At 34.9% G+C, this 20,073-nt stretch overlaps 1 protein-coding gene across 1 annotated transcript in view; it reads left to right on the forward strand.

The window, feature by feature from the left end:
• GPD2 (glycerol-3-phosphate dehydrogenase 2) overlaps positions 1–19,863 on the forward strand; it is a 115,097-nt gene extending 95,234 nt beyond the window's left edge. Inside the window, exons 9-16 of the mRNA XM_049773107.1 lie at positions 3,090–3,224; positions 3,490–3,665; positions 4,464–4,595; positions 6,116–6,274; positions 15,277–15,389; positions 15,619–15,697; positions 15,877–15,975; positions 19,208–19,863. Of these exons, the coding sequence (XP_049629064.1) occupies positions 3,090–3,224; positions 3,490–3,665; positions 4,464–4,595; positions 6,116–6,274; positions 15,277–15,389; positions 15,619–15,697; positions 15,877–15,975; positions 19,208–19,333 (1,019 nt within the window). The 3' untranslated portion in view covers positions 19,334–19,863. The remainder of the gene's footprint in view (positions 1–3,089; positions 3,225–3,489; positions 3,666–4,463; positions 4,596–6,115; positions 6,275–15,276; positions 15,390–15,618; positions 15,698–15,876; positions 15,976–19,207) is intronic.
• Positions 19,864–20,073: the final 210 nt, after the last annotated feature.

The raw sequence follows: 20,073 nt of genomic DNA on the forward strand, positions 1-20,073 counted from the left end.
CATATAAACGTAAGTGCATTCAATTTTAGTGTAACCACCATCACTCTACCACTTTATACATCTTATCCAACTAAAATTCAATAACCACTGACCAAAACTCCCAGTTTTTCCTCTTAACGCACATCCCAGTGGCCACCGTTTTTATTTTCTGCCTATAATTTTAATATTTATTTTGATACAAGAGGAATAAAATTTTACTTTTCTTCACTGAATTGTTTTAATAGCGTAATACCTTCTAGATACATTTTCATTAATTCCCTATGTCAAGATTTCATTTTAAAGGCTGAGTAACATTCTATTGCATGTTTATACCATGCTTGGTTTATTCATTCATCAGCTGCTAGACACCTAGGTTACTTTTTAGTTATTTATTTATTTTTTTTGGTTTTTTTTGGGTCACACCCGGCAGCACTCAGGGGTTATGCCTGGCTCTATGCTTAGAAATCGCACCTGACAGGCCCAGGGGACCATATGGGATGCCGGGATTTGAACCACTGTCCTTCTGCATGAAAGGCAAACGTCTTATCTCCATGCTCTCTCTCTCTCCGGCTCTTATATTCTTTTTATTTTTGTGGTTTTTGGGCCACACCCGGCGGTGCTCAGGGGTTACTCCTGGCTGTCTGCTCAGAAATAGCTCCTGGCAGGCACGGGGGACCATATGGGACACCGGGATTTGAACCAACCACCTTTGATCCTGGATCGACTGCTTGCAAGGCAGATGCCGCTGTACTATCTCTCCAGGCCCGGCTTTTATATTCTTTATTATAAATAATTCTTCTGTGAATGATGGCATGTACAAGTCTTTCCTCTTTCAGTTATTTTGGACATATAAAAAGTATAGTTTCTAGATGATATAGTAGTTTATGTTAAAATTTTTGAGAAACTTCAATGATGTTATTCACAGTGACTGTATCATTTTATCTTCAATCACAATGTGCGAAGGTTTTTTCCAAATATATATAGATATTTGTTTAAATATGTTTTCCATTTTCTTATATTTTATATACCATCCTAACAGATATCAAATACTATATCATTGTGGTTTTCATTTTCAGTTCTCTTTTTGGTGATATTTGGGCTTCTTTTCTATATGAATATGGACCAGTTTTTATATCTTTGGAGAAATATCATTTCATATTTTTTATTCATTTTTCTAAGCAGGTTTGTCTTTTTTCGTTATTGAATTTAGGGATTTGAGATAATAGTCTAATATAAATTCTTTATATGATCTTTTTCAAATATTTTCTCCCATAGTATAAGTTGCCTTTCATTCTTTGATTATATCCTTTTTAAAAGTTTTCTGGTGTTTTTTGTATGTTTGTTTGTTTGGTTTTTGTTTTCTTTGGCCACACCCAGCGCACTCAGGAGTTACTCCTGGCTCTGCACTCAGAAATCACTCCAGGCAGGCTAAGTAGATGATATGGGATGCCGAGTATCAAACCTGGGTCAGCTGGGTGTAAGGCAAATGCATTACCCACTCTGCTACTGTTCAGACTCCATTTTTTGGTGTTATATGCAAGAAATCATGGCTTATTTCTATAAATATTTATGTGATGTTAAATTATGTTAAACTATAGATAATGTTTTCCTCTTCAGTTTTCTTGAATTTTTATTTTACATTTAGCTTATATATACTTGTTTATATTTATACATATAATATATCCTATTTGAGGATTATTTTGGTTGTTTTTGAGCCACACCCATCAATACTCAGGGCTTACACCTGACTTTACACTCATGGGCTCTCAGCATGCAAAGCATGTACCTTATTCCTTCTCTCTCTCTTTGGCTTCCAGTTTGAATTTTTTTTTTATTGTTGTGTTCAGTTTTGGATTTTAGACCATACCATGTGGTGCTTAGTTTGTGGGTGGAGAGCTTGTTCCAAGTTGGGGGTAATTGTTATACTCAGGTCAGAATCTAACCTGGCACTCCTGCAATGCAAAGCATGCACTCCAATCTGCTATGCTATCTTACTGGCCTTGTGATATTTATATGAGTGGTTTAAGGTGAGGATTCACTATAATTCTTATGTGTCTCAATTTCCAATTTCTCATTGCCTTATTATATGGATAGTGGCTGAGAGTAAGATGAAGATGATGTTTACAAGTGAGGTTTACAAATGTGCAATTCTGGTGAATGAGAAATGCACATGTCTATTTTTTTTTCTTTTCTTTTCTTTTGTTCTTTGGACCACTCTGGGCAGTGCTCAGAAGTTATTTGTGCCTCTGCACCCTTGAACTACTTCTAGCAAGATCAGAGTACAATATGGGATGCTAGGGATCAAACTTTGTATGCAAGGTAGACTTCCTACCCACTGTACTATTGCTCTGGCTCTTCACTTGTCTTTTAGAGTTTTTTTTCTTTTGTTTTGTTTGTGGCTAAACCTGGTGGTGTTAGGGATTACTCCTGGCTTTGTACTCAGTAATTGCTTGGACCACATGGGATATTGTGGCTAGAACGCAGGCCAGCCACATGCAAGGCAAATGCTCTACCCACTCTGCTGTTACTCTGGCTCATTCACATATTTATTTTATAAAGATGAAATAACTATTTTACTAAAGTTCAGGTGAACCAACCAGTCATTTATCTCCCCACAGTAGATCATTAGGCCACTATTAGATTGGAGCACTTCGTTGGCTCTTTGGTATGGAAAATGTAATGGAAAATGTAATTGAAACTAATGTGAATAAAGAAGTTGAGTCTAATAGTAGTCCTAGCATATGGTTTTGTAAACCAGACTCAGACATTTTTAACCTTTTTGAGGTCATTACTAATTAGTTCAGATTGTTCCAGCTGAGGGGTGATAGCTAACAATTATTTCTTTGGTTTCCTTTTTTTTTAATCTCCAGTGTCAGTGATTTTCAAGTTACTTAGTTTTGTTTTTCTTTTGAAAATTCTCTTTGTAACAGTAATTTTGGGGACTTTTCATCTTGTATTTGCTCCCTTAATATTTATATATTGGATTTTTTTTCTCCATCTAATGTACATACTTGTTTATTTCTTGTAGGGAGGTTTTACTGTCAACTATTTTATTTTTGTTGAAATGTTACTGAGTAATCCTCTTAACCCCTTTCATTGCTCCTTCCCAGTGAGAAGAGGTGATGTCCTGGCTGCATGGAGTGGTATTCGTCCCCTTGTCACAAACCCCAACTCAGCGGACACTCAGTCTATCTCCCGGAATCATATTGTGGACATCAGTGAGAGCGGTCTCATCACTATAGCAGGTGGGAACTGCTGAGCCTTGCTATTTTGGCATGCTTGAGCGAGAAGTTGAAGTTAAATTGTGACACTAGAATCTCTTCATGCTTATGAAGAGGAACATTTTTATGATTTTGAATGCAGCCTTTCTTCCCTACATTTGCCATCATATTTGTTTGCCATGACTTTGCCCTATTTGTTATAAATGGTTTTGTTATTAATGAATCAATAACATGTCTTCTAAAATATAGGAATCACAGCATAATTAGTTATTTCTCGACTTATTTTTAGGTGGAAAGTGGACAACATATCGGTCTATGGCAGAAGATACAATCAATGCTGCTATCAAGGCTCATAATTTGAAGGCAGGACCAAGTAAAACAGTTGGGCTCTTTCTTCAAGGGGGTAAAGATTGGAGCCCCACACTCTATATTAGGCTTGTGCAGGATTATGGACTTGAAAGTGAGGTGAGTATGCATTACTACATACATCATTTTTCTTTTTTTTTTTTTTTTTTTTTTTTTTTTTTTTTTTGGTTTTTGGGCCACACCCGTTTGACGCTCAGGGATTACTCCTGGCTATGTGCTCAGAAATCGCCCCTGGCTTGGGGGGACCATATGGGACACCGGGGATCGAACCACGGTCCTTCCTAGGCTAGCGCTTGCAAGGCAGACACCTTACCTCCAGCGCCACCTACCCGGCCCCACATCATTTTTCTTATTCTGAATCTCAGTAATGCCTATAACACAATTGGCAATCATGTGATCTTGCTGATTTGGGGTCCTTTGTTGCTGTATTTATTACTGTCTATGTGTTATGGGATTCAGCTATTAAAACAAAATCATTATACCTTTGCCTTGATCGTGCCTAAAAAGCAATATGCATCTTAATTTCTATTAAAAATTCTTATACTATTTGATTTGCTTCCAGCAGACAGAGCATCCTAAATTCTTTGGATTTTTTTTATACCTCAGGCATAAAGAAAGCTGTTCTTCAGAAGTGCTAACAAGAGCAGAATGAAACTGAATGTTCATCAGTCACTGATGCATTGATACATGTGTTATAGAGTTAGTGCTAGCCTAAGCATTCAGAACTCAAGTGGTTTCCTCCCAGAAAGTCAAGATCTAATCCTCTCTCAGAACTATTAGTTATAGGCTGTAGAAAATAAACAACCCCAAAACCCAATAAAACCTTTATTTTCTCTTGGCAGTGTATTTAGAAGTTAATAATCACAGTTCCTGACTAATGCAGTTTTATTTCCCTAGGTGGCACAACATCTTGCTACCACTTATGGTGACAGAGCTTTTGAGGTGGCTAAAATGGCAAGTGTGACTGGGAAAAGATGGCCTGTTGTTGGAGTACGTCTTGTGTCAGAATTTCCCTACATTGAAGCGGAGGTATGCAAATAATATTCACATATTCGGAAGTATTCTATCTGCCATGGGATACTCTTATTCTATTTATTTTTCATCTTCTTTAAAAATTACATAAAGCTGGTACCTGAAAAATAGTAAAGCAGGTTGGATATTTGCTTTGCATGCTGTTGATCCAGGTCTATATGATTTTTTGAGCACAGAGCCAGGATTAAGCTCTGACCACTGCTGGGTTTGGCCTAAAAACAAATAAAAATAGAAAATCAAAATAAAGTTACAGATAACTAAATTGATAGTTGTTTATTCTCTTAGCTCAAACCTATATTTTCCCGTCAAAATCATTTATTTATGGGGCCGGAGAGATAGCATGGAGGTAAGGCATTTGCCTTTCATGCAGGAGGTCATTGGTTTGAATTCCGGCGTCCCACATGGTCCCCCGTGCCTGCCAGGAGCAATTTCTGAGCCTGGAGCCAAGAATAATCCCTGAGCACTGCCGGGTGTGATCCAAAAACCACCAAAAAAAAAATCATTTATTTACAAAATAGCAGTGTTACTTATAGTGATAATAATAATGATGATAGAAAATATAATTTTTTTCTTCAGAGTTGTCCGATTCTTATTAATTTATTTTTGGTTCCCTCTTTCCTAAATTTATAGTTATTTTTGTTTTGTTTTTTTAAGGGCCACACCCAGATTGGTGTTACTGTATTACCATACTCTTTTTTTTTTTCCTTTTTGGGCCATACCCTGTGACACTCAGGGGTCACTCCTGGCTATGTGCTCAGAAATTGCTCTGGCTTGGGGGACCAAATGGGACTCTGGGGATTGAACCAAAGTCTGTCCTGGATCAGCCGCTTACAAGGCAAACACCCTACTGCTGTGCTATAGCTTCAACCCCCCAGATTGGTGTTATAAGTTTACTCCTGGTAGTTCCCAGGAGACCTAGAGGTGCTGAGCATCAAAGCCAGGACACCTGCATGTACCCTGACTCCTACTGAATTAGGTTGATTGGACTCTTCTCAGAGATTTAAAGATTTTATCATTAAGGTTTCATAGTTCATGCTTATGAAATTAGAGCTCTTGCTTTAGTAAGACACTATATCTAAATATGAGTGTTTTGTAAGCATTTGCCAGTCAGTTGGGCTCTACCGACAACCTGTCTTGTGGTTACTGTAACACAGAAAACTTTGATCAGCAGAAGTGAGATTGTAACCTACTTATTTCTTATCTACTTAACTATGTAAATTAACATCCACATTATGATTAAAGAGAGGTGGTTTTTGTGGCTGATAATCACTTTGCATCTTTTGCCAAGTTCTATTCAGGAAGAAGGCACTAACTCAAGTTCAATTTATCCTCTTTTCCAAACCCTTGCAGCCAGATGCAGAACTTCTATGATGTCACTATTATATAACTGCCACAGAATTAGGTGTAAAGAAATGTGTGATTTTTTTTATAAGTATTGTTTGTTTTGTAAGTGAAATATTTTATTTTTATTTTTTTTAAGTTCTACGTTATCTATTTTGATTTTAATTCACATGTAGGTAAAATACGGGATTAAGGAGTATGCCTGCACTGCAGTGGATATGATTTCACGGCGCACTCGCCTGGCCTTCCTGAACGTCCAAGCTGCAGAGGAAGCCCTCCCTAGGATTGTTGAGCTCATGGGCAGAGAGCTGAATTGGGATGATGTTAAGAAACAGGTATAATATAGAAGTGTTTATGACCAAAGACTTCCATTATAAACATGCATAGTGTCATGATTGATTAGTAGTTTTTAATGATGAGTTTAGATTTTCTGATTTCTATATATGTAGTTAAAGTCTTTAGAAAACTGCATGTTTTAGTACCAAAATTTAGTTTGTTTCTGGAAATTTCTCCTAAGAAAAATAGCTCTTATACTTGTGACCATGTTTCCTGATAAAGTAAGGCAGCTATGGAATGTGGGTTGACTTTTTTTTTTCTGCTTTTAATCATAAACACTTAAAATTTGTTGGAGTCAAATTTTCATTCCTAGGAATTTGCCTTTTTCAGAAAATAGTGGTTTTATCACCTAGCCACTAAATCTTATTGTTTTGTATCATTTGAGAATTTATATTTATCCCGAAATTAAAAATAATAAAGCCAACAATACTTAGGTATTCATATAGGCTGGCCTAACTTGTAATAAGCAGATGATCTTTGCCCTTTCTAATTAAACTGAACCACTCCTACAGAGAGGCATTTTCATAAATATTTTAAAAATGAAAACTTCTTTTCCTGCCTTTTAAACAGCTACTTATTTGTTGCATACGCATAATGGAGAAAAAGAGGTGAGGAGTTAGAGAGAGAAGATGGAGAGAAAGAGAGGACAGAGAAATAGAGTAATAAAGGGGGAGAGAACTTTTCTTATTAGGGTACTAACTCATCAAGACCTGAATCTATTTATCCCTCCAAACACCATATCCTCATATTATCACATTGTAAGTTAGGTCTTCAACATAAGGATTTTGACACCAGTATAGCACTTTCTCAGAACTTCTACCTCCCCCACTCTCCCAATGCCAATGGTGGCATTGTTTTTGGACCACATCCAATGGTACTCAGAGCCTACTCCTGGCTTTGTGTTCAGGGATCATTCCAGGTGAGCTTGAGAGATCATATCAGATTATTTGGGATCAAACCTGGATCAGCCTCATACAACAAGGCCAATTCCCTACCTGTTGTACTATCTCTCTTGTCTGCTTCCTTAAATTTCTATAAACTACCCACAACTTCCCATCTCACAATTAGGTATTTCACCTATTGTGGCTCTGATATTCTTTGTTGTATCAGACTTGATCTCAGTCTATCAGCAACTCCCAAATAATGGGGCGATTTCATTGCTGAACATGAACATTTTCAGTCATCTTTATTCAGACTACCAATATTATATGAATTATTGTAATTGTTTATTTTCCTCCTGCTAATGTCCCTACTTTATGTGATTCTATTAAAATATAAACCAGATCATGGACTATATTAATTTGTAATTAAGGGGTGTATACTGAAATAGAGTTAGAATGTTTAGTTGGTATTTAAGCCAGTTAATGGGATAAGATGTCTAAATAGTTTGTGTAGTTAAATCTTGAAAACTCAAAGTCTAAGTCCTGGAGCAGTTTAGTCTTTAGCAGTTAGGGAGTTCAGAAACCAAGTGGGAGAGAAAACAATGGATACTTGGGTTGGAGAAGGTATAAGAATAATCAAGAGAGTTGTAACACATTAGATGAGAGAGCAAATATTTCAAAAATAAGTAAGTAATATGCTGTATCAAATATTCTGAGTGGTTTAGTAAGATGAAACAAGAAATGGGTTTTTGTTTGCTTGATATGAACCACACTCACTGATGTCGGAGGTTACTTCTGTCTCAGCTTTCAGAAATTATTCCTGGTGGTTCTCTGGGAACTATATGAGATACTGGGAGATCAGACCCCAGTTGACTATGTACAAGGCAAGCTCCTTACCCAACAGATTTTTTTTTTAATTTTTGCTTAAAGAATGTGCTGTTTAGTCAGATGTTAGATATGTCCTTAAGTAGCCCTTCAATATGTCCTTCAACTAATAAGTCATGGACAGGAATTGAAGCCAAGTAACTAATTCTAGAGTATGCACTTTCATCACACTGCCCTCTGATTGGGTAAAATTATTTTATAGTTTTTTCAGTTTTGAGTTATGGTTTAACTGAAACTATATGCAGAAGAAATACAGGGAAAAACCTACTATACTTGTGCTGCTGCCAATCATTTTTTACCATATAAAAGGATTGAGCATAATGTGTTCTTGTAAAAGTTTTGGTTGGAATCATTTAAATATTCAGGAAGATATATTGTGCCAGGAATCAGGCTACATGTAGGAGGTAGGAAAAAGGAAGAAAATTCTATAAACTGCTTGTGTTCAGGGCCTCTGAGGAATCTAAATTTAGCTGCAACTAAAATTTTATAAAAGATTTATATACTCAGATACACAGAAATATTCTTCCATCCCCCTCAACACAGTATCAGAAATAAAAGAGCTTAAGTTATTACTCAGTATTAGAGACATAGGAGTATTAATGAGAGCTGTGAACAGTCTAGAGAGAACAAAGGAGGAGGGAAAAAAATTAAAGGTTAGAAAGCTGGACTTGTGAGAAAAGGTTAAAAGCATTGGGATTATTTAACCTGCAAAAGTGAAAGAGGAACAAGGTGATAAATAACTCTCTGTAGATGAATTGTAGTTGTTTTACCAGTCAATACTTAATGAGTGACTTGTATACTGAGCACTATTCCAAATATTTTAGGGGAATAACGAATATCTTATTGTTTCAGTATATTTACAACACATATATACTTTAGAAATATGTGTGTATTTTTCCAAAATTTAGATTTAGAAGAGCCCGGCTCAAGTCTAAATACAACCAATCTGGTCAAACTCATTTGGGGAATAAGGCCTTGTCTAAAAGGTTTGAAGGCTGATAAAGGAATAGAATATGGCATGACTGAGCTATTGTTTACAGGGTATAAATTAATATAAGAGAAAATATCACTGCATGGTCTAAATGAATTATAAAATTCTGAATTAAGTAAATTAACCTATTTCTTTAGTGAAGATTTGGTGCCTTTAAACTTTCTATTGTCCTATAATTAAAACTATAATTAAAAAAACTAAGGTAAGATTTATCATTCTTTACAAAAGTAAGAAATGAAAGTAAATAAAATATCTTTGCTCATCATCAGTTTCTATAAAAGAAATTATTTCAAGAGAAATCCAACTTGGGCTGCCGAGTAGAGACTCAAATGTTTGGGATATATTTTGGTGAAATGCTACAGTAGTATTTGGTCGATTTTATAACCTTTAGATAAAACATGCATTTGAGAGACTTTAAACAAAAGGCCACTAACGTAGATTGCTACAGTCTAACAACACAGAATTTCTTTTCAAATGAATTCCAATGAGGACGAAAATGGAAAGCAAGCGAAAAAATGGAGTGGTAGAAGAAAGCAAGCAGATATATGGCCAAATTTGCAGTCAGTGATAGATAAGTATTTAACAACAACAGACCTTCTAGTAATAATGTGGATGTCTACAAATAGTGGCAGGAGTTGGCTCTCTTAAAAATTGCTAAAAACATCTATAAAGCCTTTAGAAAGATTGAAGATAAAGGTCCAACCTTGATCATTGCTTAAAGTGACTAGAGCAGTATTACTTAGTGATAGAGAAAAGGGGAATTAGTTAACCCACAGTTTAATACAAATTTATCTTCTTTCATTTCCCCCTTTTCTCTTACATTGCACCACTTCTTTTTTGTTTGTTTGAGTTTTTTGTTGTTGTTGTTTTGTTTTTCGGGCCACACCCATTTGATGCTCAGGGGTTACTCCTGGCTAAGCGCTCAGAAATTGCCCCTGGCTTGGGGGGACCATGTGGGACACCAGGGGATTGAACCGCAGTCGCGATCTTTCCTTGTCTAGCTCTTGCAAGGCAGACACCTTACCTCTAGCGCCACCTCACCGGCCCCTGCACCACTTCTTTAACAAAGAAAATGATTTTTCAGTGTGAAAGAATAAAATTAAGGCTGATAAGTGAAAATGGGGTGCTACTCTAAATAAGCTTATCCAAGAGTTCAGATAAATTAGGTATTATAGCATAATCTACAGGTGAATTACTTAACTGCTCTTAGGCATTAAAATATTGTGAGAGAAACAGAATCAGAGGTCAAAAGCAGGCAAAGTAATTTTATAAAGAAAAATTGAAATAATTCTAGAAGGAGGGGCCGGGCGGTGGCGCTAAAGGTAAGGTGCCTGCCTTGCCTGCGCTAGCCTTGGACAGACCGCGGTTCGATCCCCCGGTTCGATACCCCGGTGTCCCATATGGTCCCCCAAGCCAGGAGCAACTTCTGAGCGCATAGCCAGGAGTAACCCCTGAGCGTCACCGGGTGTGGCCCAAAAACCAAAAAAAAAAAAAATAATAATTCTAGAAGGAGAGAGGAGGAGAATAAAATATTGTTTGTGCCCTATAAGCTTGAGGTTTTTAGCATTTATTGGACATTTTCTAATTGCTGGCATCTTGAATTATCTTAGTAGTGAGCTAGAAGTTTAGTGATGAACTATGGTATGTAATTGGCTAGGAAAAATAATTTCATGCATGTTATTTTCTTTAAACATTTTTACTATTTAAAGTTTTTTGAGATACCTGGATTTATAATACTGCTAATCACACTTCATGTATATTGCATTCCAACACCATTTTCCACTTTTCTTCACCAGTGTCTCAAAGGACACCTTACCCACCACCCCCATATAAGATCAATTTGATAAACAAAGCCTTCGATTTTCCTTTCTTTGTATGAAAGTTTTTATTTTATCTTGTTGCTTTCAGTATTTTCTTTTTGATTTTTATCATCTTCTTTTAGTGAGGGGGTACACCAAACTGTGCTCAGGGTTTATTCCTGGCTCTATACTCCTGGAGTATTCAGGATCCACTATGTGGTGCTGGAGATCAAACCCAAATTTGTCATATGCAAAGCATACGCATACCTGCTGCATTATCTCTCTGGCTGCAAGGTTTTTGTTTTTTGTTTTTTTTTTTTATCTTTCTGAATACATTGTGTCTTGGGAGTTTTTATAGTTGAGTCTGTTTTTTTTTTTTTTTTTTTTTTTTTTTTGGTTTTTGGGCCACACCCGGTAACGCTCAGGGGTTACTCCTGGCTATGCGCTCAGAGGTTGCTCCTGGCTTGGGGGACCATATGGGACACCGGGGGATCGAACCGCGGTCCGTCCAAGGCTAGCGAAGGCAAGGCAGGTACCTTACCTTTAGCGCCACCGCCCGGCCCCAGTTGAGTCTGTTTTAATGGCACCCTTTGTGTTGTATTTGGTGGCCTTTATTCAACCCTGGGGAGTTCTTAATTATGATTTCTTCATTAATTATCTATCAAACTCACTTTCCTGTTCCTAAGGGATACTATTGATTCTTGCATTGTTTCTTTTAAAATCTTCCCATAGTTCTCTGGGTATGCTTTTCATTATTTTTTTCCATTTTTCCCATTTTTTTTTTTTTGGTTGTTTTCTGGAGGTTTCCTTTCTCTTTTTTGAGTTGCTCTTTTTTCTCTACTGTTATTATAATGCTCAGACGTTTTTGTTTTGTTTTGGGGCCAGACCTGGTGACTCTCAGGGCTTGCTCCACGCTATGCACTCAGAAATGGCTCCTGGCTTGGGGGACCATACAGGACTCCGGGGATCAAACCCTGTCTGTCCTGGGTTGGCCACGTGCAAGGCAAATGCCCTACTGCTGCACTATTGCTCTCGCCCCATTCAGACTTTTTGTATAATTTTTATATCGAATTAGTTTTATATTATTTAATATACTCTTCATGTCTATACTTAGAGTTTTCTCATTTCAGCTCTCATACTTTCTTCTGCTTTTCTGACTACTTATGCAATCATTTTTTTTTGAGCTCATTAAATATCCTCATTATGGTGTCATTAAAATAATATTCTCAGGGTTTATAGGGTTTACAGGATGGTGTTAGTTGTATCTTCCATGTTACTGTTTTCACTCATTGAACTTTTAAGTCTCATATTCTCCATTGGTTTCCTAGTTTCTGTTGTGCTAAGGAAGAGTCTTTGTAGTTAGACCTTCTGGATACTCTAAGGGATTAGGTGGTAAATTGCTATTTTTCTACGTTGCCCATCTTCACCCAGTGATAAGAAGTATAGCTATGAGCACTGTGAAATTTTCTGGACATAATCTGTATTTGCTGTTCAACAGCTATGGCATAGTCTGATGCAGGTGAATAGAGAGCCTGCTAGTCCTAGCAGAAAGGAAGTAATCTACTTCTTATTCTGAGTAGGACCGATGGTGTTAGCCAGAGATTAACCTCCAGTGAAAGAGTAGGGGAGCAAACAGAACTTAAGGTGCTGTAGTGTGGGCTAGTTAATATGGTCCCAGACATCTCATTTTCTTATCAGCAAAAACAACCAGATCGTTAGATGAAAGTAATGTCTTTCATAAAAAGAACTTTGATTACTTAAAACATTTTATAAAGTTCCATGATCTGTATTTGTAATATTGATGTATTTTTAACCGAATGATGACTATTGGCTTCAGATGCACTATCTAGATGACTGGTCATGCAAACTCTCCTATTGGTCTTTACCACAGCATATTTTGGTTGAAGCACTTACATTACAATGTTGATGGCATGAGTCTTGGTGCACTAATAATAAGAAACTGAAAGGGATTGAATATTTCATGACAAATGGAAGCAATGGGTGAAATTTCATTAGGTATAATTTAATAGAGATAAATGGCAAACCTTACATTAAGTAGAAAAACAACTCGATCTATTCACTATAGATTTGACAAGGCTTAACAGTAGTATATGCGGAAAAGAAATATGGCTTTTGTTAACTGTAAATGCATAGTGGTTAACTGTGGATCATGGCTGCCTCCAAATGCAATTGCAGTCTTAAGCTGCATTAATAGAAGTCATATATCTAGATTGATGAAGCTGGTAGTTATTCCCTTCTAGGTACTTGCAGACTCTATTAAAGTATTGTGGTTTTCTAACAATAATTGTAATATATGATAGACAGTAGTCGTCTGGATAAAATTACCAGGTAGGGGTTTGAATTCTTGTTTTATGCAGAAGAGTAGTTTATACTGAATGGAACTCTAAAAAGGGAAGCATGTGATTATAGCCGTTTTTTTTTACATTGTTGTAGTGTGATCTGAGAAGACAAAGCAAAAGAAACCAAAACACTCTCCAACTATTAGGATGTAAGAATGCCTCACCTCATTCTAGAAAACTTTTGCTAGACTCCACAACTTAGAAAAATATAGTGAGACGGATTTAATTAATTTAAACAACAAAATTTTAAGTACTGACTTACCCTGTAAAGAGTTTCTATTTGTATTGAGTCACCATCTTATTAAAATTCTTTAGATGGAGGACTCATGTTTCTATTTTTTAGAATGGTGTATAGGAAATGTGAAATTAGTGAAGTACATTGGGTGAGTTGTAGGGAAAAAATCTCTTCTGGTTTTAAATGCCATGATTCCTTGTTCCATCGAGGTTGGATACATTACATTGGCAGTCGAAGGACATGAATTATGGAAGAGCTTGCTCTTAGAGGGCAGCATCACAGGTGGCATTGCCAAGGAGATGAATGAATCTTGAGCTAGTTTGACAAAAAAATGAAGCAACAGAAAAATGAAGCAACAGAAAAATAGTCCTATTTTTTTTAAATAGTGAATTACCTATATTTAGAGAAATTTGCTCTATAGCATATTCTCAATGACTTCATAGACTAGTTTTATGTATATTATATATTTATCATATGTATATTGTATATTTATCATGTATATATACTGACTTGTCTCTGACAGAATCTAACACGTCAGCACATTTCATACAAATATGTTTTCTCTCCACTGTGCTGTTAGGTAGATCAAAATTTGGAAATCCTTGGATTAGTAAAATTCTTTGATGGAAATTCTGGGAAATTATTTTTGGGTAGTGAGAGGGACATATCCAGTCATTGTGAGAGGCTGTTCCATGCTCTATGCTAGGGTGTCTCCCAGTTGTGCTTAGTATACCATGTCGCATTGAGAACTGAACCCAGGTCTCTGTCATGTAAAGCATGCAGAGCATTTGCCAGCCTGTTGAACACTTTCTCCAGCCTCTTTTGGGGGAATTTAAGTCTTGTATTAGTGAGCTTTTTTAGGGAGTTCTATATAACAAACATAGCAAATACTTACTTTTCATTCATAATATAAAGGGCTGTTTATTAAATGATAGAACTTTTCTGATTTTCTGACTGGATTTTATCTTCTCATGGTATAGGATGAGAGGATAAATGAAACTGTGCAGTTGCTTTTAAAGCTTTTACTGAAAGTGACAACATATATTCGTTCATCTCCCACTGGCCAGCTAAATCACATATCCAAGTTCACATCCTTTGGGGTTGTGTGTATGTATGTTTGTGTGCAGAAATTAGATATTTATTAATAATAAGTCATACAAGTAAGTCATTTGGTCTTGAGCAGCAAAGTGGTATGATAAAAACTAATTATCAGTTGAACCCAAAGCAGAAAAAGTTACTATTTAGAATAGATTGTTTTTCTCATGACGATAACTTCTACTCAACTTTCAGTATCCTAGTGACAGAATCTCAGTTAATACCATGATCTCTGTTTTAGCACTTGCCAGATCATAAAAGTTGTTTTAATCTTTTTATTTGTTCAAGTAATTTTTTAACTGAATTACAAGGCTGTTTTACTCTGTGTTTTGATAAGCTATAGAGTAAGAGAATAGTCAGCACTGAAAAGAATACTAAAAATGGAACAGCATGAATGAATCTCAGAGTCATTGCCTTATAGCTAAATTGTTTAAAAGACTACATATACTGTACATGTGAAATTCCAGAAAAGGGAAAGTTTTGCTTTTCAGAAAGCAGACCATTCCTAAAGGTGAGGGAGAGGAAAGTGTACAGGTAGCATATGAGAAAGGTTTTAGAGTGATAGTAATATTCTGTATCTTGATCATGGTAGGTTTCTGAATGTAAATTATCTTTTGTAAAACTGGAAGTAATTACGCTGGTCAGATAAATGAGTATGAACTTCTTTTTGAAGGCCAACTGAAATAGAAAAAAAAATAAGGCAATCAGTAGTTCTTTCCATAAATATTTGAACTTTGTATGTGCCTGTTTTTCAGAAAGAACTTGAAACGGCCAGGAAATTTCTATATTATGAAATGGGCTATAAATCTCGCTCAGAACAGTTAACAGATCGCTCTGAAATCAGCCTCCAGGCTTCAGACATTGACAGGTACTTCTAATAAGTTTCTAGCTCTCTTTCTTTTATATTCTCCTACCTAAATATATATTTTTTTAATTTAATGGTGTATTCCAGGTATAAGAAAAGATTTCATAAGTATGATGCAGACCAAAAGGGCTTTATTACCATTGTTGATGTTCAGTGAGTTTTAGAGGTAAATAATTTTTGATTCAACATCTGTATTAAAATACTATTTTTTTAATTTAATGGTGTATTCCAGGTATAAGAAAAGATTTCATAAGTTTGATGCAGACCAAAAGGGCTTTATTACCATTGTTGATGTTCAGCGAGTTTTAGAGGTAAATAATTTTTTTATTCAACATCTGTATTAAAATACTCTAAAAAGTTATAATAGGTGATATAATCTCAATAAGTGCTTTCTTCTTTAATATGTTATTTTAAATTTTGAAAGATTGGTAATTTAATACATTGGTTCTTCTAATTTTCTATTGTCTTCTCCTTTTGTGTTTTTCTTTAGAGTATTGATGTCCAGATGGATGAAAATACACTACATGAAATTCTGAATGAGGTAGATTTGAACAAAAATGGACAGGTTGAACTCAATGAATTTTTGCAGGTGAGTTGTGTGGAAAAGAATCAATCTTTCTGGTTGCCAATGGATGTTAAATAATGGATTTTAAGTCCACATGGTCTACCCTTCTTCCAGAAAAAAAGAAGAAAGTTGAAACCAGCAAAGGCTGCTATGTCTGTTTTTAAGTGTGTGTGGCTCTATGTGGTACATGCTCATTTTCTTCTTTTCTGTGTAATTTTTTCTGTATTGGACAATTTAGATTAAATTTAAGTTAATTATGGCTTAAAGGGCTGAATGAAAAGTATGCTTTTTTTTTAAAGAAATATACCATGTAATACCACTGAGGGACCATTATTTACCTACGGCAAGAGAGGCAACACAGTATTTCTTAGTAGAAAGCAATGGGTTATTTTATGGAAGAAGTTTTAAAAAGTTATTATATTCATTTGAAACTCAGACATATTTCTTGAGCATATTATATTTCTATATTATAAAAGATGTAGAAAGTATAAGATATCTATTTTGAAGTTTTAAGGAACAGTCCACATATAATTTGAGCATTTAATGTACCCAAGACTATAACGTTTAATTGTAATCACAAAGGAAATAATTTTTGTTATTTTAATTTTTAATTAAAAGAACTTATGAATTTTCTGTCATTATTTACATATTTCTTAAAAAATGGAATTAACAAACCCACATATTATTTGTAGATGCCTATAGAATAATGATCATAGAAAGAATTATTGGTTTCCAGGCAGCCAGCTTCTTTGCTATAGTGCTTCTTGGGCAGGTATTTCAAATGAATGCCAGGTCTTGCTTGCACTATGGCAATGATGAATGCTGAACATGAAATAAATTAATGCCGGGGATTTTGGTCAATGTCAGCCCTTTCTTCACTGTGTCAAGTTAAACAAACAAGATCAAGGCAAAGGAAATGGTAATTGTCTCTCTGGAGATGAGCTGCAGATAAGAGCATTGTTGAATCTAAATGCAGAAAATTTCACAGGTTGTGTCCAGCATTATAAAAATTGAGAATTTAGTTCCTTAGTTTACTGTTTAGCTAAATGTATGCTAAATGCATATTATAAATTGAGTTTAAAATTTGCACTTGAGGATCTGAAATCTTTTAATTAATGTATTGTTTGTTTTTTTTTCTCTTGGGAAATTTTTTACTTTATGATTCCAGAAGTTTTCTACAAAGATATAACATTTTATTTCATGTGTATTATAAATAAAGCAACCATTTAAGAGTTTAAACTAAGGACTTGGGGTTTTAAAAACAATAAAAATCTGATTTTTTCAATATGTCATAGATTGGGTTTTAAGTGATTTTCTTGAGTGTAAATAAGATAAAATTTTATTTACTTATTTACTTATTTATTCTTATTTATTCTTATTTACTTATTTATTTAAAGGGACACTTGGGACATTGGTTATGGGAATGTTGCACTGGTGAAGGGTCTTTTTTATATATAAAATGCTAAACAATAATAAAAAATGATTTCAGAGAACTCAGTTGCAAAGATTAATCTGAGATTAAATGTAGCACAAATATAAGAGAATATTTGCCTTATATTCTAAAATAGTTTTGAGTTGTTCTTATTCTTTATTAAAATGTTAAAAGAATTTATATATACTGAAAAAGAAAGAAAATGATTGACTTGCTTTATTTTAAGCTGTTAGAAATATATGGCAACGTAGAACCAGAGATAGAGCTCTTACCTTGCATTTGACTAATCTGGGTTCTATCTCCAACATACAAAAAATAAAAAAATAAATTTGTAAAAAATCAATTTAAATAATCTTCAAATTATATATATATATATATATATATGTGAAATACTCATGCTGCTACTTATGAATGTACAAGTACAATTTTACTTTTAAAATACTAATTCTATTTCTCAGGAAATATCCTGTTATTTTCTCTTATAAATAGTTTCAAGAAATGTGTAATATTTAATATAAGCTTCAACTTTTAGAAATTAGTACACTACATATTTATAACTAAAGAAAAATCAGTTTTGTTGACTGTAGTACACTTTTAAGATTCTCATATAATCAGTGACAAAATGCTTGGTCTTTCTTTTATATGTTATCACTCCTGTTATGCCATTTGTCACAAATGATGTTTTTAGATTTTACTAATAAAACTTATTCCTTTTCTGAACATTAAGAATATATGTTCATTTCAGTAAATATCAATTTAACATTGTATGTTTTGTTTAATATGTTTCTTCAGTAACGCCCTTGGAAGGATAGCTCTAGCCGTGCATGATTACATGACTTTAGTTTAACTTTGGGCTCTAATGACACTTCTGCATGTAGGAGTCCATCTCTAATCAGCAATAGCTTGTAAAACAGCTTTTAATAAGGTCGGTCATGAAATTCTGATCCAGCCCTTTGGCAGATGCCCCTGACTATTATTCAGAGCCATTTTAAGAAATGTATCTCTCTAGGTTAAACACTGTAACCCTAAAAATACTTTGAGAATTGTTATATACATATATTTATGATGAATGGCTAAATCAATTCTATTTAAAATAAATTTAGAAATTGGAGAAGTGAGATCAAGAAAAGTAAATAGTTAAAAATCCATCAGCACGAAAAGGAAGAAAAAATCCCCATGCTTATAATTGCAAAATATCTTCCAGATTAAAGGCCTTTGCCTGCTGACTGCATGTAATTTCAAGACTAATTCTGATTTTATCCATTGGATAAAAATGAATTAGCTAAAATCTGAGCTGTGGAGTGCTTTTAATTCTAAAGGTAGATCTCTGGGTCCATTTTCAAGGACTTAAATGTAAATTGCCTTAAAAAGTCTTTAAGGAATTTGGATTTAAGAGACTTGAAGTTGTCAAACAGTAACCACTAAAAAAGAGTAGTTAAATATGGGTCAACATTTTGTCTTTGCTCAATCTCCAATATTCCTTTTTAAGATCTTAAAATGGAGTTAAAGATGCCAATATTTGAGTTGCTTTTAAAAAAAAAGTACTGTGTGCATATTAATGGACAAGAAAATGATGCATTCGGTTTGCATTTCAAGGCAGGCTGATTTGCTATGTGAATAAAGTTTTTTGCAGCAGTGACGAAATACCTGTTCCTTTCCCCCATTTTTAACAGTCAGCATTGTATTGTTAGTTGAGCAGGTGATCCTGCTATGATTTTTGATGGATCACTTAATCATCTCTGCCCACATCAATGGTATCTATTAAAATATAGCTGTAAGGGAGTGGTCTAGTCTGCTTTTTGACTCTGGCTAATTTTCTTTCAGTTGATGAGTGCTATTCAGAAAGGAAGAGTGTCTGGAAGCCGGCTTGCTATTCTAATGAAAACAGCAGAAGAGAATCTCGATAAAAGAGTTCCTATTCCAGTGGATCGAAGTTGTGGAGGCTTGTGAGTCTGAGTAGTAAATCCACAGCCAGCAAACATAGGAACAACAAATCATGTAACCACTGGAGATGACTTACACCACTCCATGCTTGTGGATCTGTAGAGCTACTTTTTTCTCTCTTTCTTTCTTTTTTTAAGAACACTGGGAAACATTCCAAAATTTGAGGATGTTGGTGTACACTCTTGTTTTGGCAATTTAATCCAGTTTTAAAAAGTGGATTTTATCTTTTTTTCTCATTTTTAATACATTTGATTTCATAATGTTTTACATTTACTTGGTGATTTGCTTGACTCAAAAATCTCCATCTTTCCCTTTTTAAAAGTATTGGGCCGGAGGAATAGCATATTGGGTAGGACACTTGCTTGGCACTTGGCTGACCCAAATTTCATCTCTGACAAATCCACATAGTCCCCTGAGAACCTTCAGGAGCAATTTTTCAGTGCAGAGTCTGGAGTAACTCCTGAACATCATGGGGTGTATCTCAAAAGCAAAACCAAATTAATAAAAATAGATCAATAAATAAAATGCATTGTAAATCAATTCTGGGGCAGGAATTTTAAAACAAACAATCGGGGAAAATTTGTGACATGTACAGGGTTTTGAAAATTAAGATTATAGTGTTCTCCAAAGAAATTGATGGGCAGTTGAGTCACTTTAAGGAATACTTTAAGAAATACTAATAAATACTTCTGTGATACGTCTGCCTTCTTCATTACAGCAATGTTATACAACTTTAGTTCTAGAGT

The sequence above is a fragment of the Suncus etruscus genome, chromosome 5, assembly GCF_024139225.1.
Source record: "Suncus etruscus isolate mSunEtr1 chromosome 5, mSunEtr1.pri.cur, whole genome shotgun sequence".
In the NCBI taxonomy this organism is placed as follows: domain Eukaryota; kingdom Metazoa; phylum Chordata; class Mammalia; order Eulipotyphla; family Soricidae; genus Suncus; species Suncus etruscus.